This window comes from Carcharodon carcharias, chromosome 21 (assembly GCF_017639515.1).
Source record: "Carcharodon carcharias isolate sCarCar2 chromosome 21, sCarCar2.pri, whole genome shotgun sequence".
NCBI lineage: Eukaryota > Metazoa > Chordata > Chondrichthyes > Lamniformes > Lamnidae > Carcharodon > Carcharodon carcharias.
Window position 1 is genome coordinate 13,536,134 of NC_054487.1, and position 25,923 is coordinate 13,562,056.

The following is a 25,923-nucleotide window of genomic DNA, read 5'->3' on the forward strand; positions in this document are numbered from 1 at the left end:
TGCTGTCCTTTGAAAATCATTCTACTCTGCCAGATTATTCCAGAACCGACATTCACCAGCAAGGCCCACCTTGATCACTCCGTGTTCAATAAATCTTCAAAAGTTCGATCCATTCTGTCCCTTTCTTTTCAAACAGAAAACCAGTATTGTTTTTGTGCCAACACAAAATCAACTCTTGTTCTTCACAGCATTAACTGCTTTGTTCTTCCCTCCCAGGTCAAAATGTCTAACTGCAGCATATCCACAAAACAGATCAGATGATAAAGAACATTGCCTGAGGAACTGCCTTCAAACCATCCCGCTGACACCAACAACAGGCCACTTGTCATCCTGAGCAGTGTAACTGGGCTCAGATCTTGGCCTGGGCTGTTCTTCAGCTCAGTCACGGTTAACTGGAAGCGATTGGGTGAGTTTCAACACAGAGTTCATCACACCTCTCTCCTTCCTCAAGGTCACAGTGAAAACTTGGTTAAGTATTGCTGTGGTAGATTCATATCTCTAGCTGGTTGAACATAGATCAGCACTGGCGTCACTATAGGAGATGTCTGCACTGCACAGCACTGCTCTCTGCAAGCTGAAGACAGACAGATGGCCAAAATGGAAGGTACTATACAGAGGAACAGGAGTAGGCCAAATCAGCCCCAATTCCACCATTCAATTGGATCATCATTGATCTGTACTCAATTCTATTTACCCACCTTTTGCTCCATGTCCCTGATAATCTGACCTAATAAAAATGTATCAATCTCAGTCCGAAAAGCTCCTTTCGACACAATCCACAAATTTTTCCGACTCTTTGTGCAGCAAAAGTGTTTCCTGATTTCACTCTCGAACAGCCTAATGACACTTTGTTCTAGATCATCCCTCAATCTCTTATGCTGAAGGGTATTCCCTTACCGATGCCTCATATCTCATACTGAAGGGTATACACTTACTGATACCAAGGGCGGAATTTTCCATGCCCACTGGCATCAGGTGTGATTGGTGGCGCGAGTGGACAATATGGCATGATCGGTTTTACGACGGCGGGAAACCAGTTCGCAATCATCTGCTCAGCCCGCCGACAGCGGGCCGCATTTCCCACCATCAAATGTCGGGAACCTCATTGTAATACATCAGCATATCACTATCAGGCCAGCTCGCCAAAATCGTCCTCCGCGGCTAGATTGTCCGTCCATGGCAGGAAAGTACGCCGACATGTTTCACAGCAGCACAGAAGTGACTTGCACTTTGAAGGGAACTCGGAGGTGAGTACAGTAACGTCGTGCAGTGCCCATCAGGGTCGCCTGTTGGACTTCAAGCTTGAGGGGCGCTAGGTTGGTCAGGGTTAAGGGCAGCCCTGCCATTGAGGTGACTTGTGGTGGTGGGTGGAGTAGGTGCAGCCCTGGCTTGGAGGAGACTTGTGGAGGGGAGGACAAGGGCCTGCTGTTGAATATAGTGCACAAGCATATGGGGTGGGGTGTAGAGTGGGTGAGGGAAGTTGCCATGCATTAGGGAAACCTGTATAAAATGACCATTTCTCTGCAACTCAGCTCAGGTGCAGCCAAATTGATATGGTTGGAGTCGGGCTTCTTGCTTATCTGCCCACTCAAGCAATGCGGAAGCATCAAGTCCACCAAGCACACCAAAGCTTTTCACACCCCCCAACACTGCCAACCCCCCACCCGCATGGCACAGACTGCAAAGTTCTGAGCGTTTTAGTGGACGATTGCACACAGCGTCCTTGCTAAAGCTGGCCATGGAGCAATCACTGGCAGAGGTTCTCACAGCCCCTTGCAATATCAACATCCTGTTTGGACCAGTCTCCCCCATGATTCAAACTAACAGTGCAGCCTTGTAGCCTGGGTTAGGAGGATGCCTATGCCTGAGCTGAGAGCACAGCCTGCACTCCAATGGGCAAATCTGCCGCCAATCGGTCAGGTGGACTGGAGTAGAAGTTGTGGGGTTTCGGGTAGCCATGCAGCACACTAATCTCTGGCCATCCGAATGGTGGACAGCACTCTCTGGGAATTGTTAATGGGCCTTCAGACTTAACCAGGACAGGTTCTTAGTACACCCATGCTAACCATGTGTCTCTCTCTTTCATCCTGCAGGAGGGGTACATGGAGCCTGGTGAACTAGCTTTATGCCTGATGGCCTACACAGTGTGACGGTGATGGAGGAGAGAGCGACTGAGGCTCCTGGCTGCACAGAGGCAGCAACCTCAGGAAGAAGGGGTGGCTGTGGCCAGCACCTTGCGACACCCAGGGTCTATACACACAGCCTTTCATTCCTGTAGATGACCAAGAACCAGCGTCACCAAAGACTGCATATGTCAAGGGAACTGCGGTCACATCTGCCAGCTACTGCAGAATTTGGTGCTACCGGGATATGGAGGGTACCTAATGCCAGTGGCTGGGAAAGTGACAGCGGTGCTCAATTTCTACGCCAGTGGCTCCTTTCAGGGCTCCACGGGTGACCTCTGTGGGATCTTACAAGTCTCCACCCAAAAATGCATCCATGAGTTCACGGATACCATCTTTATGAGGGCACACAACTTGGTGCATTTCGCCAGGGACCAGGACAGCCAGGATGCAAGAGCGATTACATTCGCCCAGATCTTGGGTTTCCCACAGGTACAGAGTGCGATTGACTGCACTCATGTGGCATTTAGAGCTCTCTCGCAACCCATAGTGAACTACATTAACGCAAGGGGTTTTATTCGCTGAACGTGCAGCTGATGTGCGCCAACAGAAATGCATCCTGAAGGTGCGTGCAGTTTCCAGGGACCATGCACAACTCCTACATCCTCAGTTGGTCACAGATCCCTGAAGTCTTCCAGGATCCACAGAAGCTGTAGGGTTGGCTCCTCGGGGACAAGGGCTACCTGCAGAGGCCGTGGCTGATGACACCCGTGTGGCAGCCTCAGACTGCAGCAGAGTGATGCTATAATGAGGCTCACGCTGCAGCTCACAACTTGGTGGAGCAGGCCATCGGGATTCTGAAGATGCGGTTCCGGTGCCTGGACCAGTCTGGTGGAGCCCTGCAATACAGAGGGTGTCACGCATCGTTGTCATCTGCTGCGCTCTTTACAAGCTGGCAATCCAACAGGGAGATGAGCTGGCTGAGGCGGAGATGGAGGAGATGCACATCTCCTCCGATGAGGGGGACGCCTATGGGGATGAGGGTGTGGAGGTCCTCAGAGGTGACGGTGACAGGGATGAGGCCCTCGCACTGGCTAGAGGAGGCAGGCTCACTTGGGAGGCTCTCATAGCTGCTAGATTTCTGGAGGATGATGACGACATACAATGTGGAGACCTCACAGGTCCTCACATTGCATTTGTGAACGTTTGACTCCAGTCTGGCTTCTGGCAGCATGAATACCCTCTGTGAGAATGCTCCTGTCATGGAGACACAGTGGAGGCCCTAATAGTCGCTCGATTGCAGGTGGATGATGACGACATGCAGTGAAGACATTCCATAAATCTTCACACAGCCTCTGAGAATGTCTGACTCCTGTCTGGCCAAGGGCAGATTGCTTACACTATGTGATCAGGGTCATATCACAGAGATGCAGATGGGAAACTTTAGAAGCATCTGATTCTTTGCCCCCCTTCAGCACCTGAGCCCTTTAGGAGCACAGCATCAGTGGTCACAAATGTTGAAGAGATGGCGGCAAGCCTCACCTTAAAGGTGCTGAGAGTACACCAAAAGAATGAAAGAACTCTGTGACGCCTGCCCACTACATTCTGGCAGCAATGACCAGCACTGCCGAGGTGAAGGCATCAGTAATGTATCCAGGGAGTGTGAGGCTGGACCATCACTTTGGTCTAAAGGCTGCACAGGGACCAAGCCCTGGACTGAGACACCTGCCTTTAACTTGTGCAGAAAGGTTTCACATCTGAGTGACAAGAAAACTGCTCATCAGAACAAGGAGTCAGACAGAGAGACATTCTTGGGAGTTTATTGACAATAGTGAACAGTGTGTACAAGTGATTAACATCTGTGCCCAGCTTCCCATGTTCCTGATCTATGGGTACCCGGTGGAGAAGGGGGCAGGGAGGGAGGAGGACCCCCTTGTGAACCTGCTCCTGGGCCTGGCCAAGTTGTCCATTAACAGGTCCAGGCAGCGGATGATCGAGGGGGTCGTCTGCCCTGACTGTCTGTCCCTCTTCCACGGCTATGTTCACAGCCGGGCATCCCTGGAGAGGGAGCACGCGGTGTCTGCTGGCACTGTCGAGGCCCTCCGTGCTCGGTGGGCACCGCAGGGACTGGGGTATTTTATCGAACCTGTTAATCACATTTTGATTTAATGTTGGTAAGTTTCCTTTAAATTTTTTCTTTGTTTTTTTTTTACAGTTTTCCTAATTTAGGGGCTGTGTTTATTTTGTCCCTCATATTGTTAATTTAGTTTATTTGGTTGGACTCAAAAGAGTTAATTCTCCTTAACTTTCCTAACCCTGCTGCTACATCTTGGTGCATCCTGGACATCCACAGCGGTGGTGAAGGCAGCCTGCTGACTGCTATGCCTGCCTATGATGACCTTGACAGGTGAACTCTGGAGGGCTGAGACCTGGAGGGCCCCCACCTGCTTTTGGGGTCCTGCTGTGTGGCAGTAGCACCCTCCTCAGCCAGTGGAGCTGGAGCTGCGGAGGTCACAGGAAGAGGGGAGTCAGATGGGCCAGACACTCTCTGAGTCACCTGGATGGAAGGGCCTGGAGTGTGCACCTGCTGATCCTCTTCCCTATGGGTGTTCAGGGGCCCCTGGCTAATTCCTTGATGAGCAGGGGTAACTGGATTGAGATTAAGCTGCCTGGCACCCCTCTCCTGCACACTTATGGAGGCCAATTATGGCATCAGCGATGGAGTTGAGCCCACGCAGCAGTGCAGGAGCGACGTACTGAACCAAGGTCTCCATAGCGGCTGCCATCCTATCAGTGTTGACGTTGGTGCATTAGCATGCTGGCGCTATCACCTCAGAGTGAAGGCAGATGGACTGTTCCATTGTGCCTTGCTATCTGAGGAGTACAGCGGACACCCCTTCCCAATGTTCCCGAGCTTGTCTTTGCAGCTCCTGCAACTGCGACATGACCGAGTCCAGGGACTCATCATCTGACTCAGACTCAGCAACATTATGGCCTCCAGCAGTCCTCCAAGTGCCAACGCCCCAATCAGGTCCCTGCCCTGGCCTGCTGTGGATCAGACAGTGCGATGTGCTCACCAGATTGTGGTCTCGAGGCTACTCTAAAGCTCGGTCCCACCGAGGTGTGTCTCTCTGCACTGGTGGAGGGTGTGGCTGAGCGCTGTGATGGGGCTTCAAGGAGGGTGCCTCCAGATTCCTCTTCAGAGGTTTCTTCGGGGCTTGATTGGAGGTGCTGGGTCATGGACTCCATCGGCTGTTTCCCAGATGTGCATTAATGCATGGCAACGGCCTGTGGAACAGGATACATCACTCATAGCATGGTTGTCTGATGTCTGCTGCACTGCTGGACCATCACTTGGTGAGCACTGCCGACCTCACCGTCAGCACAGGACTGGTGCTGGTCATCGCCAGCCAGCTGCATGATTCTGTTTTCAAAGTCCATGAGGACCTTGATTTCAGGCACTCCTCCACCGGTCTGCAATCTCTCTCTCTTGTTGTGTGCCAGCTTGTCCTGCACGAATAGTGATGGAGGAAGTGTAAGCAGTATGCCTGCCAGGCCAGATGATAAGTATGCCTGGCCTGTGTGGGTGGTAGTGGTCCCATGGACGGGATGAGGACAATAACGGTGAGTGCGAGCGTGTGAATGGTGATGTCCCCTGAGCTGGCTGTGAGTGATGACCCTATGGATGTGTGATGGGTTTGTGAGTGCGTGAACTGAAAGTGATGAGAAGAGTGACTTACCCTGGCGGAACGGAGGAGATCATTTATCGTGTTGCTGAATCCGGAGGCTGCAGTCTTCAGTTTCAGGGCTATGTCTTCCGTGCAGTAGTGGTAAGCTGGAAGCACTGAGATGTGTGCTTGTGGCTGGACTTTAAATATGGTACCTGGCATGATGCAGTGGCAAGGTGATGGCATGGCGGGAGAATGAGAGCCCGCCTGTCAAGGAAATGGCATGTTTCCCAGGAGTGCATAAATAATGTGGCGGGGTTTGAGACAATGAGGCGTGAAACCTCGTCATTTTGGCCGGCGAGTAAAACAACGCCGCAGCATTTAGTGCAAATCTGGGACAATTCCACACCTAATCTTCTATACTCAAGTCAGGCTTACGCAATCTATCCTCATAATTAACTTTCTAATGCTCGGTATCATTCAGGTAAATCTTTGATTCAGTTCCAAGGCAATTATGAGCTTCCTATACCCAGAACTGAACACAGTACTCTGGATGTAGATTTTTCTATCTGATACACACCTTTCCCTCTAAGAAACTCCAACCCCCTTTGAGATAAAGGTCAGTATTCTCTTAGTCTTTTTGATTACTTTTGTAATTATTCATGATCTTTTGGTGATTTCTGTACTTGGGCACACAAATCTCTGTAGCCCTCCCCAGTTCCTAGTTTTGCTCCAGTGAAGGTTGCCTAACAAAAGTGCCGCACACAGTCAAACTGCCCTTGCAATGTGACTCCTTATCATGGGGCCCGAATTTCACCCTTGGCGGGCACGCACGATCAGCGGGCATGGGACCTGTCGGGAAACAGGCTCCTGCCCACGATCGGCCCATGACCACGACTTCATGCTGGCTGGCCAATTAAGGCCTGCCCAGCATAACACGCGGCTTCCCAGTGGTTGGGAAGGGCCTGGTAGGGTCAGGGGCTTTTCCAGCGCTGGGTCCAATGCTAACCCGGCGGGCGGTTTAAAAACAGTACAGGCAGCTCCTTGAAGGCTGCCAGGGAAGAACATATTTTATGCCTTCTGGAGAATGAAGCTATGGCCTCAACAGCAGCTGGAGGTGCCAGGTGGGAGGGCAGGTCAGGTAGGCACTTGGCCCTCCCCGGTGCCTCATGGTGCTATTGGAGGAGGTGGCTGCCATAAGGGACATCCTCGACCCCAGAGATAGAAGGAGGGGGTCACTGCACCAGACAAAAAAAACTTGGGAGGAGGTGGCAACTGAGGTCAGCAGCCGTAATGTTGTGCAGCGCACATGGGTGCAGTGCCGCAAAAGGTTCAATGACCTGCTGCGCTCAGGAAGGGTGAGTACCATGTTGGCATGGATCAGTGTGGTGAAATGTTAAGGGCTGGCCGTCTCCCCATGGAGCTCAGGGATGTTACAGTCTGAGTGCCAACTGTCAATGACTTCTCAGATACTGAAGCAGTCCCTGTCCAACATGCCCTGGACAAGAGGCAAGTAACATTCATGCAACACAAGTGCCAGCCAATGACCATCTCCAACAAGAGAGAATTCAACAAACGCCCCTTGACGTTCAATGGCATTACCATCACTGAATCCCCCACTCTCAACATCCAGAAACTAAACTAGACTAGCCATATAAATACTTTGGCTACAAGAGCAGGTCAGAGGCTTGGAATCCTGTGGTGACTGACTCACCTCCTGACTTCCCAAAGACTGCCCGCCATCTACAAGGAACAAGTCACGAGTGTGATGGAATACTCTGCACTTGCCTGGATGAGTGCAGCTCCAACAACACTCAAGAACCTCGACATCATCCAGGACAAAGCAGCCCACTTAATTGGCACCCCATCCACAAACATTCACTCCCTCCAACACCGACGAATAGTGCACTGCAGGAACGGATCCATAGGCAGCATCTTCCAAACCAACGACCGCTATCATCTAGAAGGACAAGGGCAGCAGATACAGGGGAACACCATTACCTGGAAGTTCCCCTACAAGTCACTCACAACCCGGACTTGGAAATATATCGCTGTTCCTTCACTGTCGCTTTGTCAAAATCCTGGAACTCCCTCCCTAACATCACTGTGGGTGTACCTACACCATGTGGACTGCAGCAGTTCAAGAAGGTTGCTCACCACCACCTTCTCAAGGGCAGCTAGGGATGGGCAATAAATTCTGGCATATCCCATGAATGAATGAAAAAAAACTATTCAATTTGTCCTTGTCCTTCATAACCCTCAATCAGTCCTATTTCTAACCAAATTTCCACCAATCTCCTTCTGAAGGTTACAATTGAGACAGAAAATGCTGCTTTATCAAGCAATTGGTTCTACATAACTATGACATTGTGTGGCTGGGATGGGAATTATTTTCTCTTAACCCTTGTGGGAATGTCTCTGATTTTATATTCATGTCCTCTAGGTCAGCACTGAACAGTCCAAGTCTCTCAGTATCTCCAAATGTTACATGGAGAAGCATCAAGTCCTCATCTTGAGGGAAAATTTCTTCAGTTCCCTATTTCCAGAGTCCACTAATTCTGAAATAGCATTCGGAGGAGATCAGGCTGTTATATTTCTGACGTGGCTCTTACAAAGCAACCCGTGGTCATCTTCCCCCTTGGCCTGATTAACTAGTTTCTCGAGACTACTGTTACTGAGCTACTTTGTACCTCCATGCCCAATTCTGCTTTGCACCAATTTGCCCACAAATACTGACTTGAAATGTGGAGAACTGTCTGAGGACGCATGACGATATATTGTGGAGCATGTAACAAAATAAGAGAACTGGTAAAGCTCACCAGAGTAGGTCCTGAAGGTAAAAGGCTGACTGGTCACCAGCCCATCTGAGGAGGTGTTTACCTGGATCACAGTGGTGCACACCAACACAGAGCCCAGACCTGTAATTTAATTCACATTAATCACCTAGACAACATAAAAAACATGAAAAACAATTTCCAAAAACACACCTCTGAGTTTCTCTGGTATCTCAGTGAATAAATGTGTCGCAGTGTGAGATTGAGCCAAACAGACTTGTGAGGTCTAATTTTCCATCTCTGATCTCTGCTCCCCGGGGCAGTTTACACCCTCTCTAGCTCATCCTAAACTCTGCCACCTGTATCCAAACACATATGGAGACCCGTTCATTTATCATTCTTGTGGTCACTGGATAGCGACTCTTCATTCAGTAAGGCCTCTTTTAAAAAATTCACAACTTTGTTTATAAATCCCTCCTTGGCCTCACCCTTCCCTATTTTTGCATTCGACTCCAGCCCACAACTCTCTGAGTTATCTGTGCTCCTCTAATTCTGGCCTCTTGAACATCCTCAATTTTACTTGCTCTGCCACTGGTGGCTGTGCCTTCAGCTGCCTAGGCATTAGCACTAGAATTCCCTCTCTAAATTTGTCTGTGTCTCTCTCCTCCTCAAATACTCCTTAAAGCTTATCTCCCTGGGACATTTTACAATATTATTTGTGTTATCTAAATATAAGTTTTTATTGTGTTAACCAAACTCAGTGAAAGTCTGCTAAACTCATTTTGGTTTCATTGAGATAATTATCATGTAAGTTGAAGGTCAGGGTTGATCTCATCTTACTGGAATGTGAAATGAGTGCAGCCAACTAAACAATCCTGTAGACGGAGCTCTCTAATGATAAGGAAACCTGTTGCAGCTTCCTGAGGCCACCAGTTCTGAAGTAGATGCTCAATCTCTAGGACTCCCCTGCTTTACCCCTACTGGCTTCCATCAAGCTTAGGTGCTGAAGATCTATACCTCCTCCCATACCTCAATCTGCATCCCCACTTCCACCTAACTGTCCTCTTGCCCGTCTCTGCATGAAGGCAGCAATCTAGAATATGGATCAGGTATGGCAGAGATGGTCCTCATTGGTTGAACACTCTCACTCCCCTACATTCACTGTCTGGATTCAAGGCTGAGGCATTTGTGCCAAATACCATTGTTATAGTGCACAGTTATATTACACATTTTTAGAAAAACCGTTCCAAAGGTTACACTTTTCAACAAAAACCTTGGACTGAGTTTAAAGACTGTTTCAAAATGGCTCCAAGCTATCACACTGAATTGTGGATTTCAGACTCGGTTTCCTCTTCTGAAAACACAAAAGGCAATCCTTAATTTAACTATGGGTCACTGGACTTGTCAGGGATATAAGGAAGTTTTGTTGAGGCCTTATTGTAAAAGTGTAAACTGTGCCTTAGGCAGGACAAAAGCTGAGAAACGCAGGTGGGAGAAGGGCAGTTTGAAGTGTTGATGCCTTATTTGGGAGATGACTTGGCAGTTTCATACAGGTCACATGATAACAGTGGCCATCTGAGCTCCTGAAAAAAGCATTGAAAGGGGCAGGGAGCTGAGTGAGGAAAAAGGATCTTCAGAGAAGCAGACAAGAGATTTAACCCAGGGAGAAGGGGAGACAAATCCAAAAACAGCTAATGATCTGCGGTAAGTGACTGGCAAGTTTGAAACTGCTGCACTAGAGAAGCTCCTCCCTGTAGACCTGATTCCATTTACTAAGTACCTGTGAAAACAACCTCTGGAAAGTCAACAGTGGAAGCCATTGCAGCTGCAGAGACAATCCTACAACTTCAAAACTTTCACTTCAGACAACAGAACATTTCGACTTCAAGAACTACCATCGAACAATAAAGACTGAATTGATTCAATTTTTTATAAGCATCTTTTTATCCTCATCTGTAACTGATCTTTGTGTGTGTGTAAGTAACTTTATCCTTTTTTAAGTAACCTCCAGAGCAATAATTTGAAATAAACTAACCCTTTTCCTTTTTAAGTAAAAGGACTTTGCTGCTGGCTTATTTTAAATTGATTTACTCACCCAACTGGTAAGAAATTACACCCAAACTCACAAATACATTGTTCACAGGCAACTTTGGGGAAACACCCTTTAAAGTGTCTGTGACACCAGGAGCAGCAGAAATGTCTCTGACTCTAGTAAAAGTTAATGTGATTAGGACAGGATGAAGGGAGAAAAGAGCCAAAACCTGGCAAAACTAGGAAAATTCAAACTTAGAAAATAGAATCATAAGACTGCATTACCGATAGTAATTATACAGGCACTAGATCCCGTATCTGGGAAGCTCGGGACCAGATGTGTGCCAGATTTGGGGATTTTATGGATTTTGGGTCCCAGGCCTAGCATGCACTTATAATACATGAAATAAAGTGTGAAAAATAAAGATGTAAATGTAGCCGGTTTTGGGGTCCTTCTGTATTTTGAGAAGCCGGATAAGGGGTCCGATACCTGTAACAACTTTCACATGACAGGTTGTAGGAACATAGGAAAAAAGGACTTGGGAGAAGGAGTAGGTCTTTTGGCCCTTCAATCCCGCTCTGCCATTCATTAAGATCATGGCTGATCTGGTTGTGGTCTCAACTCCACTTTCCTGTCTGTCCCTCCTATAACCCTTGACTCTCTTGTCGATCAAAAATCTGTCTAACTCTGCCTTGAATAAATTCAGCGATCCACTCCCAATGTTTTCTAGGTAAGAGAATTCCGCAAACAAATGACCCTCAGAGAAAAAATTTCTTATCTCCTAAACGGTAGACCTTATTCTTAAACTGTGTCCCCCAGTTCTAGCCTCCCCCCACGAATGGAAACAACCTACTGGTATCTATCTACCTTATCAACTCCCCTCAGGATCTTGTATGTTTCAATAAGATCACCTCTCATACTTCTAAACTCCAATGGTTTAAAGCCCAACTTTTTCATACAAAGAATAAGTTGAGTGAACCTTCTCTGAACTGCTTCAGATGCAATTATATATTTTTTCAATAATTGCCACTTCTTTGTTGTAAGAAGATCACAATGAACTCAGCAGTGTCCAAGGACATGGAAATCTAAGTGTGATCTGAAATACTTACCAGTTAAAACTAAACTGGTGGCGTTTCCAGGCTGGTGATTTTGCAGCTGGAGGATACCGTTGGTGTGGTTTATGCAGTTGGTATTAATTTGGTAGTTGAGAATCTCGGTTCCTGGTATTGGCACAGTGATCCATTTCAATGTCACATTGGGTCCTATGACGTTGGCCGTTACAGTTTGTACCACATTCCTGAGATCTGAGGAAGAAGTGGAGAGGAAGGAGTAAATAATGCAGGTAGATGGCTTGCTTATATTCAAACATTACATACATCCTGTATGATATATATTGTATGTATCAAGGATGGCAAAAGTCTAGGCTCAGCAGCAATGCTGTCCTCTGAGTCCAAAGGTTGTGGGTTTCAGACCAACACCAAAGACTAGGGAACATAAACTAGGTAGCACCTGAAATGGCAAGATATAAATGACCCAATAATCTGTATTTAGTGGTGTTGTTTAACGGATTCGGTGCAGACTCGATGGGCCGAAGGGCCTCTTCTGCACTGTGTGATTCTGTGACTCCCCCCATAGCACCATGGGCAGTTTGGCAAGATCGACATCTCTAACAATGCAGCAATACTTTAATACTGCACTGAAATGTAATGTGTTGGAGGGTTGAGATTTAGTAATCACATTGTCGTAACTGTAACATGTCGATGGGTCAGCAGTACGTTGGAAAACAATGAGAGAGGGAAACATTGAAATAAACTTCTGATTTGCTCCAGATTTATTTTATTTAAACTTTCATGGGATGAGGACGTCGCTGGAATGGCCAGCATTTTGTGCCTATCCCCAACTGCCCTTGAACTGTGTGACTTGCTAAACCATTGCACAGGGCAGTTAAAAGTCAATCACAATGTTGAGAGTCTGGAGTCACATGTAGGCCAGACTAGGTAAGGGTGGCAGATTTCCTTCCCTAAAGAACATTAGATATTTGATTATGTATTGCAAAGCCAGGGTGTGCATAGTTAGAACAGACATAAATAATAATGTATTATAGGAGTACTTGCTAATTAATTGTAGAATTAGAAGAGTACAGGATTCTTTTAGGATTAACAAGGTCTCCTTGATAAAGTCCTGAGATCACAAAATCAGGAGATAACTAATCATATAGACGTTAGCAATCTGAAGGCCCGTTGATCTACGAAATATATCATATTTCTTTAGTATTGAATAACTTGGGTATTTAAAGAGAGAGTGAGATTGCGGGGCTAAATTAGGTAGCTGAAGGAAGACAGCAATCTGATGCCGCTCTTGTACTTTGTGGACTGATCATCTGTCATGTATAGTGAAGTCTGTTCTATAGACTCAAGCATGAGAATCCAAACAGAAACTGTTTCAGAATAAAAACTGGCTGCCATGGAGATGAATACAGGTGCTGGGTCAGCCTTACCATAACATCTGCCGCCTGATCTCCTCCAGCCTGGCCTGCAGGTACATGCCAGGTACCCGGAGCTGTCTGTGCTACATACTGCATTTACATCACAACTCAGGTTCTGGCAGAGGCCCGGCACTGCAAAATGAAGGACACACAGGAATATTAGTGTGTTAACACAGTAAAGAGGTGGATGTGGAAATGGTTCTGCCCTGAGTAAAGGTAAGAGTTTTCCTGCCCAATCCCCCCTCTCTCATAACAAACACAGATTCATTAAAGCAAGGCTACAGGCAGCATTCTGGGACTACAGCATTGCATTAATTGCGGTAGCAGAAGTGAAAAATGATATTTTACTCAACTGCCGCAATGGCAGGTTTTTGTGCCGTATATCCGCTTCCTGCCTCATTAATTATACAGCCACAGGAAATAAGCCATCTCGCTGGCAGGAAGCCTCTGAGTCACCTGCCATGCCATTACCTCATCGTTTCCTCACTCCGGGTGCCATATCTAAACTGCAGGTGTGCCCACAGTTCTCAATGCTTGCAGCCCAGGACTGCTCCTGTGAGGCCATGGCCCTGAAAGCTAAGAAGAGTTCAGTGACCCATCACTGGGAGGCTCTCGTGATGTCCTCCGCCAACACTCTGGTCGCGGGAGGTCCAGCAATCTCACCATTCTGGCTTGGGAGGCGGTGGCAGTGATGGTCAGTGCACAGAAACGGTTGGTCACACAGTGCAGAAAGAGAATGAATGATCTCATCCGTGCCGCCAGGGTAAAGCACCCATATCATCACTCTAACTCAAACACCCACAAGGCCATTCACTGGCATCTCACTCACTGCTAACTGCCAACACAAAGGACATCACCACTCACTGTCTCTCACACACCCTCACATCTCCACCTGGCCTCATCTCCTACGGAGACTGCCTCCTCAGCCCTCACCATCTTGAGGCCACTTGCACAGTTCAACATGTGACCCCACACACACCCTGGGATACCTCCCTTCCCCAGTACAGCCCTCACCCTGTAACCTCTCCCCCTGCCTGAGGCCACTTCTCCCCCAGCCCCAAGCGAGCCCTAGCCCTGCAGCCATTGAAAAGCCACCCCGGCCTTACCACTGGTTTGGTCGATAGATACCTGCCCATGTGACCCCCTAAAAGCGGTGTGGTGCTGCCTGTGAAGCCTGGTGCTGATGACTGCAAGTGCTGCCAAAGCAAGGTAGGCAAACAAACCTCGAAGTCCTGAGCAAAGTGCAGCTCGCCAGGTGCATGTTGCTAATGTACAGTTATGGAACACATCGGTGTGCAAACACGCCAACGTGCCTGGATGATCCTGGCAAGCAGGGATTATAATGAGATACTAAAGTATTGAAATTAGGTTCCCAACATGTGGCAATGGGAAATGTGGTTCGCCACTGACGGGTGGAGCGGGCAATCGTACACTGGTTTTACGATGATGTGAAGCCGATTTTTGCAGTCTCCCGATATTTTCCACTCCCGCCCACTATGACGCCTGCTGCAAACAGAAGCTGATGATTCTGCCTTACACGTCATCAAAATCTATGATGGGAACAATTTGGACTTTTGGCCAGTGGTATAAAACAGGCACACATTATACCTCATTCTCCCATTGACTTCAATGAAAATGGGGAAAGATATACAATGTACATTTGAATGGACATCGCCCAAGGTCTGTGTCCCCCCCCAATGCTCTCACTAGGATATGCAGCTGAATGAAGATTTCAGTTGTTGAGGGCTGAGCTGGAATTAAAATCACATTCAACCGAACAGGTACTTCAAGTCTCAGGAGTGACATCCGTGTGCCCCTTTCCTGCCTCACACAGGCCAGTGGCCAAAGAGACGCTGGGTTCTGCTGCATAACATTAGGACTTAATTAGTGAAATACAGCACTAACACAGAAGATTGGCTCCTTGCCTCAATTTTATACAAACAGGGGTTCTTTACCCGATGGCAGGTTTGTGGATCCACATTTATGATCCACATGCAATGCTGCTGTTTCCAGTAAATTGGGTTGTTTAGACCAAAGATAGCAGCTGAAAGGAGAGCAAACTACCCAAATGCTTTCACTATTCTCCTTTGTAGAATCTTAGAAATTTGCAGCACTGAAGGTAGCCATTCGGCCCACCATGTCTGTTAATATCTTTCGAGCCTAACCCATTTTCCTGCTCTTGGTCCATAGCCCTGTAGATTGTGGCATTTCATAATATTTTTTAAATGTGATAACTGTTCCTGCCTGTATTACCCTTACAGACAGGGGCAGAATTTTCCAGGCTCCCCTGCGGTGGGTTAAATGGCGGCAGGTGGTGGTGGGGGGGGGGAAACAATGCAACAGGAGCTGAAAAATCAGTTTCCTGCCAGCGTAAAATGACGGCAGGAACGCGTTATTCTGCCCATCCTGGTGGGTCGCCATTCCCGCCAGAGGCCAGCAGGAAAGCATTTTGCATCCCGTTAATGGGCTGACCAGAGTCGTATCCGGTCCAATTTTCTGCACCATCAGCGGCACATCACACCGGTCAAGAACACATCCGGACCAATGTGGCCTGGGGCAGCTTGCGAAGATTGGAACAGAAGATGGAAGCGTCCAGCGACCGAGCACCCTGCAGCAGTGGGTGCGTGGAGTATCGACCACGTGGATCTTCTATCTGCAGGAGCTTCCAAGAGGTGGATCTTCTCCTTCAACAGTGGGTAAGTTGATGTCCAGGCATCTCTTAAATATGGCACCTGGATATGATGGCGGGATGCAAGCTACCCAGCCCACCCATCGTGCAAAGCATCAGCAAATCCTGGACTACATAATTAATTAGTTCAGCATCATATGAATTCCCAATGGCCTCTGTGGTGGGAAACACTCCTGGTTCCCGCGCATACCACGGGTCCTAGAATGGAAAACTTAGCTCACTGAGTTCCAGATCAACACCATTCTCAGGGTGAAAATTTTCTGCTCAACTCCTCCCTGATCCTCTCTCAATTGCTTTAAATTTCTATTGTTAATCACAATAAGTGCTTGTCATGGAAGAAAGGGTAAAAATCCCCTTGACACCTGTGACCCCTAGGTAATGGTCAACTTGACAAGGTAGGTCCTTCCTATCCACTCTATCGAGGCCTATCATAATTTTTTCACGCCTCAATTAAATCTCCCCTCAGCACCCCAGTCCATCCAATCCTTTTCCACTCCCAATCTCAACCTAACCCCGCAACCATGTACCTTTCTCCTTCTGATCCATTCCCAGATTCTCACCACAATAAATTTAAATTCTAGTCAATCATAAGGAAGTTATAAAGTGCCTTTTGGAACTGGGCTTTCCACTATCCATTTGGGACGTCAGCCCTTCAAAAATGTCAAGCAGATTGGTCAGATGGGGTCTTCATCTTCTAAACTCAAATATTGGGGTGTTTTACTGTTATAATTATACCAGGAAATCATAAGATTTATACCTGATTCCAATTTTTACTCTGAGCTGATAGTCTGCTGTAAGCAGCTCTGCTTTCTCAGCCTTATTGAAAATGGATCACACTAGTGACATCTTAAACATCCTCCATCCCCTGTGTCCAGCCGCTACTCCCTCAGGCTGATTGCTAATATTGATTGAGGGTGCTTGTTCAATAATACTTCATTAGAGGACTAGTGGAACACTTTCAAAGGCATAATGCTGAGCAGGTTAATTATTAAATATTAAAGTGATTTAGGAGAGAATGTCACTTATTTGTTCCAGAGTGGACATTTGACAGGGGGATGGTTAGTTCAGTTGCCTAGATGGGTAGTTTGTGGTTGAGTATAACACTAACAGCACAAATTTGTTTCCCATTCCGGCTAAGATAGTTTTGGGACCTGCCCTTGAGAGTGGAAGGCAAAGGTAAACAACCAATGACAAAAACTGCTTCAAAGATAGTTCGGGATGAAGCATCAGCAGACAATGGGACAAGTACCTGAGCGGGAGAGGACACACAAATGAATGAATGAATTACAACCTTTAATGACCCACTTCTTTGACTGACCTCTAACTATTATTGTACTCTTGTTAAGGAATTTAATAAAGTCCAGTCCTTAGCCCAATTGATGAAGAACTTGAATCTTGACCAAGGGCAGGGAGAACAAAGTGACAAACAATTAGACACAAAACGTAGAACAAGGTAAAAATAATGTAGCTAACCTTGAGACTGGTTGCTGCAAGCTAGAAAATCTCGGGACTGGTTGTTGCAAGCTGGGAAAATACCTACAAGACAGACTGATTGATCTGAAGAATTCTGAGACAGAATGGTTCTTAGAAATGCTAAAATCCTGAATACACATATCAATGATGAGCTTGTTCCTACTCAGTAATTAGAATCAGGCAAGACATTCTCTATAAATATAGCCTCTAAGTAAGCACTGGGGTCAGAGCTTGCTATCCTGACCAGCAGAGGGTAGAGATCTTAGATAGATCTCCTCATGTTTAGCTGAGACAAGACAAAACTACATTTAATACTTTAGTTGTGAGCATAAACCTAGTATATTGTTTGTTTGTGATATGCTGCATTTATTCTTTAGGTGGGTTTGATTATTTTAAAATTATTTTACACTTTGTAATGTTGTGACCATTCCTATAATCTAATTCAGGACTTATTCTTAGAATAAGGTATTATTAAGTAATCATAATAAAAGTTGTAGACTCACTCTTTTTACCCCAGGACTTGTCTAGAATTCTTAGATGGGGAATTTTATGTACTGAAATAGATTAACTCAGGGGAGTGAATTCTAATATAATATACCTGCTAAGTATGTTTTGTTCCGAGATATCTTTATTTAACCTATATATACCTGGGGGGGGGGCATTTCATTTTAAGACTAAGTCTATAGCTAATATACTCAGCAGGTCTGACAGCATCTGTGGAGGGTTAACATTTCAAGCCCACACTTCTTCAGGGCTAAAGAGAAGTGGAAATGTGTTGGAATTTATATCGTTTAAGGGGATGAGCAAATAAAGCTGGACAGAAGGCCAGCGATAGGTGGGGGCTAATGAGAGATTGACGAAGATGTCATGGACACATGACAAAGGGAGTGTTAATGGTAGTGTTCCAGTGCAGGGCAATTGCCCAGGGAAAGTTTGTACTTCCTGGGTAATTACCGTGCAAACCTTACCTGGGAACTTCTTGGGGGGGGGGGGGGGGCGGTGACGGGTTCCCCAGTGCATCTTTGGGTTATGCTGCTCCCCCCCGCCAGCTCCCCAAGATACGATGCTCTGGAGCTCAGAAGTTACGGCCTATTGTTCCATGAGCTATTGCTTATTGGGATGATGGGGATGATTCAGCCCCTGCTCACAATGGGAAACCTGTGGAAATCAGAGCTACAAGTGTGTTTTTTCTCTGCAAGCTGGAATTCCTTCAATCACTGGGAACATGGGATACGTGAACTCATCTTTATTGTCCTTCATAGACTCACACAGAAAAATCGATCAATCATCTAAGTCTTATTGGCTTACATTTATCTGATTGTTCAGACATAACAAATGCAAATTTTAAGTTGCCTTGCTACCAGTGCTGCAGGTGACTTTCCACTAGGACAGAGGTCTTTTAAATTCTCTTCATGTATGACTTTCAGCCAAGGTTGACCTCAGACAGGGAAGGAAAGGTTTAATTTTTGCACAAGGGGCTGTCAATTTGCAGATACTCGTATTTTTTCTCTCTGACTTTGGCAACATTTGCATCACCTCTGGATCATAATAGAGAGATAGCTCACCAGAGTTTGAATCTTAGTCATCGAGTTATGGTGATGAGTCTGTGGCCGGAATTTTCCAGCCTCGTTGACTTTGGGCATCATGGTGGACAGGGTAGGGGTAGGGGGGGTGGTGACAATATGGCAAGAAAGCCGAAAATCGGTTTCACATCATTGTGATTCACATCCATTCCAACCGTCAATGCTGAGCCGCAATTTCCACCACTGCACATTGGGAACCTAATTTCAATGCTTCAGCATCTCATTATAAGCCCTGCTCCCCGGAATCATCCCCTCAAAATGGATCATCCGAGTACGACCTGTTTCGCAACCGTACATAAGCGATGTGCACCTGGTGAGCTGCACGTTGCTCGGGACTTCAAGGTTTGTTTGCCTACCTTGCTTCAGGCAACAATCGCCATCATCAGCGCCAGGCTTTGCAAACAGCACTACATCACTATTATAGAGGTTCAAGGGCAGGTCTGTACTTACCTGACCAGCCATAAGGCAGGGGTGGCTTTTCAATGGCTGCAGGGTGAGGGCTTTTTTGGGGAAGGGGAGGTGGTCTCAGGCAGGGGAAGAGGCTGCAGGCCATGGGCTGTACTGGGGAAGGGGGTATCACAGTGAGTTTGCGAAGGCACATGTTGATCTGTGCAAGTGGCTTCAAGATGGTGATGGCTGAGGAGGCAATCTCCAGAGGAGATGAGGGCCAGATGGAGATGTGAGGGTGTGTGTGTGAGAGTGAGTGGTGATGTCCCTTGAGCTGGCAGTGAGTGAGATGCCAGTGAATGTGTGATGGTCTTGTGAGTGTGAGTTTAGAGTGATGAGATGGTTGCCTTACCCTGGCGGCACAGATCAAATCATTCATCCATTTTCTACACTTAATGGCTGACCTCATGTGCAGCATTGGCATTGACCACCTCTGCCACTGCCTCCCAAGCCAGAGTGGTGAGACTGATGGGCCTGCTGCAGCCAGAGCGGGGATAGAGGACAGCGCTGTGGGCCTCCACGGCATCGAGAAGCCATCCCAGAGATGTGTTACTGAATCGGGGGGCTGCACTTTTCTTGGCTTTAAGAGCCATATCTTCACTGGAGCAGTCCTGGGCTGCAAGCATTGAGAACTGTGCGTGCGGCTGTAGTTTAAATGTGGTGCCCTGTGTGAGGAAGTGGCGAGGTAACAGCATGGCGGGCTAATCAGAAGCCACCCACCACCGAGACAGCTTGTTTCCTGTGGCTGCATAATTAACCAGATGATATGCTGTGAAAACCCGCCTTTGCCGCCGGTGGGTAAAATGTCTTTTTCCTCTCTTGCTACCACACTTTGTGTAAATCTGGGACGATTCCACGCTGTGTCTGCTGAACCTCCTTGCCAGCAACGAGCCTGTGTGGGCATATCAGGCTGTTGTTTTACCGTTCCATTTGTGACCCAAGTTGAGGCCCGGCAAGGCTTTGTTGTGGCTCAGGAAAATAACTCGTCAACATTAATACAATAAACACTTGCTTTCAGAGGTAATGAGTGGAAAGGGTCAAAGGAGAGCCTGATGGCTCTTAATAATAAAATTCATCAAGTCCATTTTCCTGATTAGGTTACAAAACAACATTCCTTAAGAGTTTTGGATGGGTGGGGTGGTGGGAAGGTGGTGAGGATGGAGAGAAAGAGGGCAGTTTGCAATTCCCTGGCTCAGCAATAGAACAACTGGAGTAGTTTCTTACAGTCACTTGTTTGATTTTCCCAACATCACCACCAGACATGGGACATGCAGGCTATAATTTTTCCGAATCAAATGCACCCAGTTGGGATTTTCAGCAGGCATCTAAAAAGTGCCACATAGCAGACTTTCTCACAAGATCTAAGCATGTGGGAATAAAGAGGAAGCATGGATTGAAATTGGCTCAGACACTGGAGGCAGAGATTAGTGGTGAATGGTTGTTTTTTTTAAAACAGACTGCAGGGAGGGATACAGTGCTGTTCCCAAGGGATCAGTAGTAAGAGCACTGCTCTTTTTGTTATATATTAATCACCTGGACTTTGGTACATGGGACAACATTTCAAAATTTGCAGCTGACATGAATCTTTGAAACCTGGTAAAACAGTTGGGAGAATAGTAGCAGATTTCAAGAGGTAATTGGCAGGCTGGTGAAATGGTCAGACACATGACAGATAAAAAATAATAAAATTAATGCAGAAAGGTGTGAAATTATGCAATTTTGAAGGAGAAATGAAGAGAGTAAATATAAATAAAGTGGCACAGTTTTATGTGGGTGCAGAAACACAGAGGCCTGGGCATATATGGACACAAATCTTTGAAAGTGACAGGACAAGTTGATAAGCCTGTTAAAAAAAGGCATATGAAATCCTTGTCTTATGAAATAGAGGATTTAAGTATAAAGACAAGGAGATTATGCTAAATCTTTATAAAACATACGCTGCAGCTAGGTTATTGTGTGCAGTCTGTCTGCGCATCACGCTGTAGGGAAGCTCTCAAGGCTTTGGAGACAGTGCAAAGAGGCTTTTATTAGAATGGTACCATGGAAATAGGATTTCAATTATGTGGAGAGACTAGAGAAGCAGGTATGGTTCTCCTTAGAGCTGAGATTGTTAAGGTGAGATTTAATTGAGGCATTCAAAACTATGAGAGGGTTTGATCAAGTAGATAGAAAGAAATTGCTTCCAGTGACTGAAGAGTGAGTAACCAAAGGAGTTAATTGTTCTGATCTGGAATGTACTGAAAGAGTGTTAGCTGCAGGTTCAATAGTAACTTCTTAAAGGGAAGTGGGTAAAGACTTATGAAAGAGAAAATTGGCTGGCTATGGAGAAAGAACATGGAGATTGGAATTAAATGGATAGTTCTTTCAATGAGCTGGCAAAGATCCAATAGACTGAATGGCCACTGCCTGTGTTGTACAATTCCATGATAATATGTATATGCAATGCTGAATCTGCATCAATTAATGATGTATTATTACAAATATTCAACTGACAATTATGTACACTGTTCTTTATATGGGACGTGACATGTCAACACAATCTAATCAGTTTGAAATTGCCTTAGTTTACAATGTTGTTCTAATGTGAAGCCCTGATTCTCAGCTTATCTTTGATAAGGGTTGGAGAGAGACAGAAGTGGAGGTGATGGTTCTAAGTGAAGAATTAAAGAAGACCCACCCATTTCATAATAAATTTTAAATCTTGTGTTTGGCACATTTGGGCCAGAGTGGAAATGGACCCAGGCATCCGTGCAATTAGAGAGGTGAAAGGTGGTGATGCTCAAATCTTTCTCGGACAGTGTGAACTGCTTGTGTTGATCGGGATCAGTACCACAGCCAAATGAGATGTGATCATCCTGGGATTCCACAGATAGTGACTCCACCCTGAATCGGGTTCCTGTGTGTAAATAAAAGAAAGGCTCTAATTAGCAGAAGCCCATTTCTGTGCAGTGTCCATGATCTACTCATTACTTCAATCAAGGAGAAGATGTTGTTCATAATCCAGGTTCCCTCATGTTGTTGGAGATGTACTTGGCTCCATGATAGTTATCGTGTCTCTGAGTCAGGAAGGTGTGGATTCAAGCCTCAGTCCAGATACAAATACATAATCTAGGTTGATGCTCAACAACAACTCATATTCACAGATCCATTAAAAAAAAATAAATGGTAGTACTTCAAAGAAGTGCAGGGGAGCACTGTTTGGTACCCAGGACAATGTTTATCTCTTAACAAACAACACTAAAACAGATTATCCTGTAAATTATCTCATTGTTGTTTGTGGGAGCTTGCTGATGAATTGTTTGCTGTGTTTCCTACATTACAATGGTCACTGCACTTGGAAAGTATGTCATCGCTTTGGAATGTCCTGAGATCATGACAAGTGTTGTATAAATGCAAGCCTTTCTGGAGGGTTGTTGAGGCGGTCTTGGAAGATGATTTAAACTTTATAAAATCACCTCATCTCAGGCAATCAATTGCAAAGTTTTAAATAATATTTTAAAATTTTCCTCTCTTGCTGGATTACACTGTCTCATTTGACCAACAGGAGCTGCAGCAGGTTTCTTGTGAGGTGGGTAATCCAGCATTGGCAGAAATATAACTGAGCCCACCAATATTCTGACAATGATCCTGCCCTGGAAAACCAGCTCGGCCAGGCCAGGTTCCCATCCCCCACCCATCCAGTTCTCATTTCTGATGAGGTTAAATTTGGGCAGGTGACACTCTCAGATAGTCACAGATATAAAGATTCATCCTTTGGATGATCCTGTGAGAAAGGCAAGAGGAATAATCATGAGGGAATCAAGCTGGACTGACAACAAACTTCAGGCTGGACCTTCTGGTCAGTAAATGGTGCAGCAGTTCAGTGTCTCTACTCTCACCTTTGGGAATGGAGTTTGCTGTTACCTTTATATTGATGAGTGGAATTAGACAACTGGGCCATGTTGAAGAACCAGTACATGTCTGCACTGTTCTGGTACAGACTCGGGAAGTTATTGGATACGATAAAGCCAGATACACAGGGACAGGGATTCCCTGAAAGAGCTGGCTGATCCGCTGTTCCTGGTATAATTTCTGGTGGGCAAAAGCAACCTATAAACAGAGAAAGAAAGCATGAATTGGTAAAGGCAACTTTGGTTCTTTGTAATAGTCCTAGTTTTTCTCTTCTATATTCTAGAGTAGTGTTTTGCACTTCATCAAAGCCAATGACTCCCCAAGAGCCAGATAACAAGCACATACAGGAAATAGGCATGTAGACTGCAGTTCAATTGATTTTATCCACAAAAACTAACATTCCTCAAACACCAAGTTCCTCAAACATGTTGTGTGGGTGTTGTCTGAATCACTCTTGGCATTGTGCGCTGTGATTTTTATGGATTCTCTTTGTGACTTTAGAACTTGCTGAATCTTTTTTTCTTGAAGGTCTATTTTCAGTCAATTTTGGGCCTATGTTGGGATCCTGCTCTGGAGGGAAGTTGTGTTAGATGTGTGTATGGTAAGGTTGAAATAACCTCTCCTTCTGTAAGCTTGCTGTGTTTGCCTTTCCAACCAGGTACTGAACACTTACATGATGATGCAGAATGTTCCACCCTGGATGTTCCAATGGCATCCCACCCAGGAAATGACTCCTTCAACTAGGCACTAATGAAATGAGTTATCCTAGAGCTGTACACTTTTTTCCCACTGTGACCCCATTTCAAGGCTAGAAAATTGCCCCAGCTCCTCAGTGGGAGCTGTGAGGGAGGGGAGAGAGAGAGACCTGAGAGCAGGGGGTTGTGTTTAATCTTCAGGGATTTTTATAAATCCACCTATTGACTGGCTATTTTGGAGCAGGAATCAAGACTCAAACAAACACTGGTCATTTAGGCCTTGCCCACCATTAAAAAAGGTGAGGATTTCAAGGAGCCAAGCATCTGTTAATATTCAGTCAGAGCTCAACAGCAGCCATTGCTGCATTGGAACTTGTGAGCCCAGGATCTTGTCTTCTTTCTGGGAAGTTTGGGAAGCCTTGTACTAGAGTTTCTTAAAGGAAAACAATAATAAAGTGCAGCTTTGGTCAGATCCAATTTTCGTTAGTGAGATGACCAAAACAGGACTTGTGGGCTTTAGACCTTTCAGGGGAAGGTCTAAAGCTGCTGGAGTTCTTTGGGGGGATAGGATACCCTTTTAGATAGGTCCAGGAGAGTTCAGGGGCCCTTTGGGATTGTTAAAGTAGACCTGCATGTGTGTAAAAAGTGGATAAGCTTATTGGAACTGTCAAGCTGATGGGAACTGTCAGGGCATTTAAATCCCCTAATCTTTAAATATTTGAAAATACTGTCTGCAGTTATTTTTTAAGGTGTTTGCTACTTCAATCTGTCTGTTGGTATAAGTCTGAGGGCTATCACTATAGGATTGGTGCTGCATGACTGATTTCGCAACCTATCATTATTACAGTGGGGTATCTGTCAGTTCACGGTTTGATTGACAGATCCAAGTACTTATAAAGTCTTTGAAGTGGGACCGTAGAAACAAATGCCTGTTTTTACAAGGGATTAAATAGTTGAAGGAAGTTAAAAGTAGTGAATAGGTTTTTAATCAATGAGCGCATTTTGTTTTTAATAGTGAATTCATCAATATACACTTTGGAACTTTATTTCATTTCATCTCAGCATGGATTTTGAGGTATGCCCATGGTGGATACAGGGTGAGTTGCAAGGAGGGTGTAAGGGCAGTGAGTAGTGGGTGGGGTCATGAGCTGACAATAAGTTGGCACAGTAGCTATAAAGGGTCATGGAATGGGTGGACGGACGTAGGTTGGCAAGGAGGGTATGAGGGGCCATGGGGGAGTAGTTGGGGAGCATTAGATGGCATGGGTTCACATAGATGGGGCATGGGGAGTGTGTGTGTGTGGGGGGGGGTTTGATGGGTGTGAGGATTGTGTGGGTGGTTGATGGGGTGTGGAGATGAGGGGGTTGATGGGGTGTGGGGAGGGGTGAAGGGGTTGATGGGTGTGGGGTATGTGTGGGGAGTGTATGGGGAGGGGTGAGGGATGGAGGGTTCTTCTGTTTTATTGTTCATTTAAAGCTGGGACAAAGTGCTGGGCCTTAAGCAACAGCCCACCTCTGCACCTGGTAGCTTTCTCCGAACTTGTTCTGGCAATGGTGGGCCTGACTCATGCTAATACATGAGACACAGCAAAAATTTATCCCTAGGAAGAAGAAGCATACTAAAGGGAGGATGAGGCAACCATGGCTGACAAGGGAAGTCAGGGACAGCATAAAAGCTAAAGAGAAAGCATACAATGTGGCGAAGAGCAGTGGGAAGCCAGGGGATTGGGAAGCCTACAAAGACCAACAGAGGACAACTAAAAAAGAAATAAGGAGGGAGAAGATTAACTATGAGGGTAAATTAGCCAGTAATATAAAAGAAGGTTGCAAGAGTTTTTTTAGATAAGGGTAAGAGAGAGGCAAAAGTGGACATTGGGCCACTGGAAAATGATGCTGGAGAAGTAATAATGGGGAACAAAGAAATGGCGGAGGAACTGAATAGGTACTTTGCATCAGTCTTCATGAAGGAAGGCACGAGTAACATCCCAAAAATTCAAAAAAGTCGGGGGGCAGATGTGAGTATGGTGGCCATTACCAAGGAGAAGGTGCTAGGAAAACTGAAA

General features: G+C 46.0%; 1 protein-coding gene and 1 long non-coding RNA gene across 13 annotated transcripts in view; one reads left to right on the plus strand and one right to left on the minus strand.

Moving 5' to 3' along the window:
- LOC121293090 overlaps nucleotides 1-10,590 on the plus strand; it is a 32,271-nt gene extending 21,681 nt beyond the window's left edge. The window contains exons 3-4 of the long non-coding RNA XR_005946438.1: nucleotides 217-406; nucleotides 8,235-10,590. This is a non-coding gene — a long non-coding RNA (uncharacterized LOC121293090). The remainder of the gene's footprint in view (nucleotides 1-216; nucleotides 407-8,234) is intronic.
- Nucleotides 1-25,923, minus strand: part of LOC121293089 — a 219,927-nt gene that overhangs the window by 97,973 nt on the left and 96,031 nt on the right. For all 12 annotated transcript variants that reach the window (XM_041215688.1, XM_041215699.1, XM_041215693.1 and 9 more), the window contains 5 exons: nucleotides 23,178-23,363; nucleotides 21,952-22,170; nucleotides 13,095-13,214; nucleotides 11,707-11,901; nucleotides 8,611-8,709 (listed from right to left, as the gene is read on the minus strand). In XM_041215688.1, coding sequence (XP_041071622.1) covers nucleotides 8,611-8,709; nucleotides 11,707-11,901; nucleotides 13,095-13,214; nucleotides 21,952-22,170; nucleotides 23,178-23,363 — 819 coding nt within the window. The remainder of the gene's footprint in view (nucleotides 1-8,610; nucleotides 8,710-11,706; nucleotides 11,902-13,094; nucleotides 13,215-21,951; nucleotides 22,171-23,177; nucleotides 23,364-25,923) is intronic.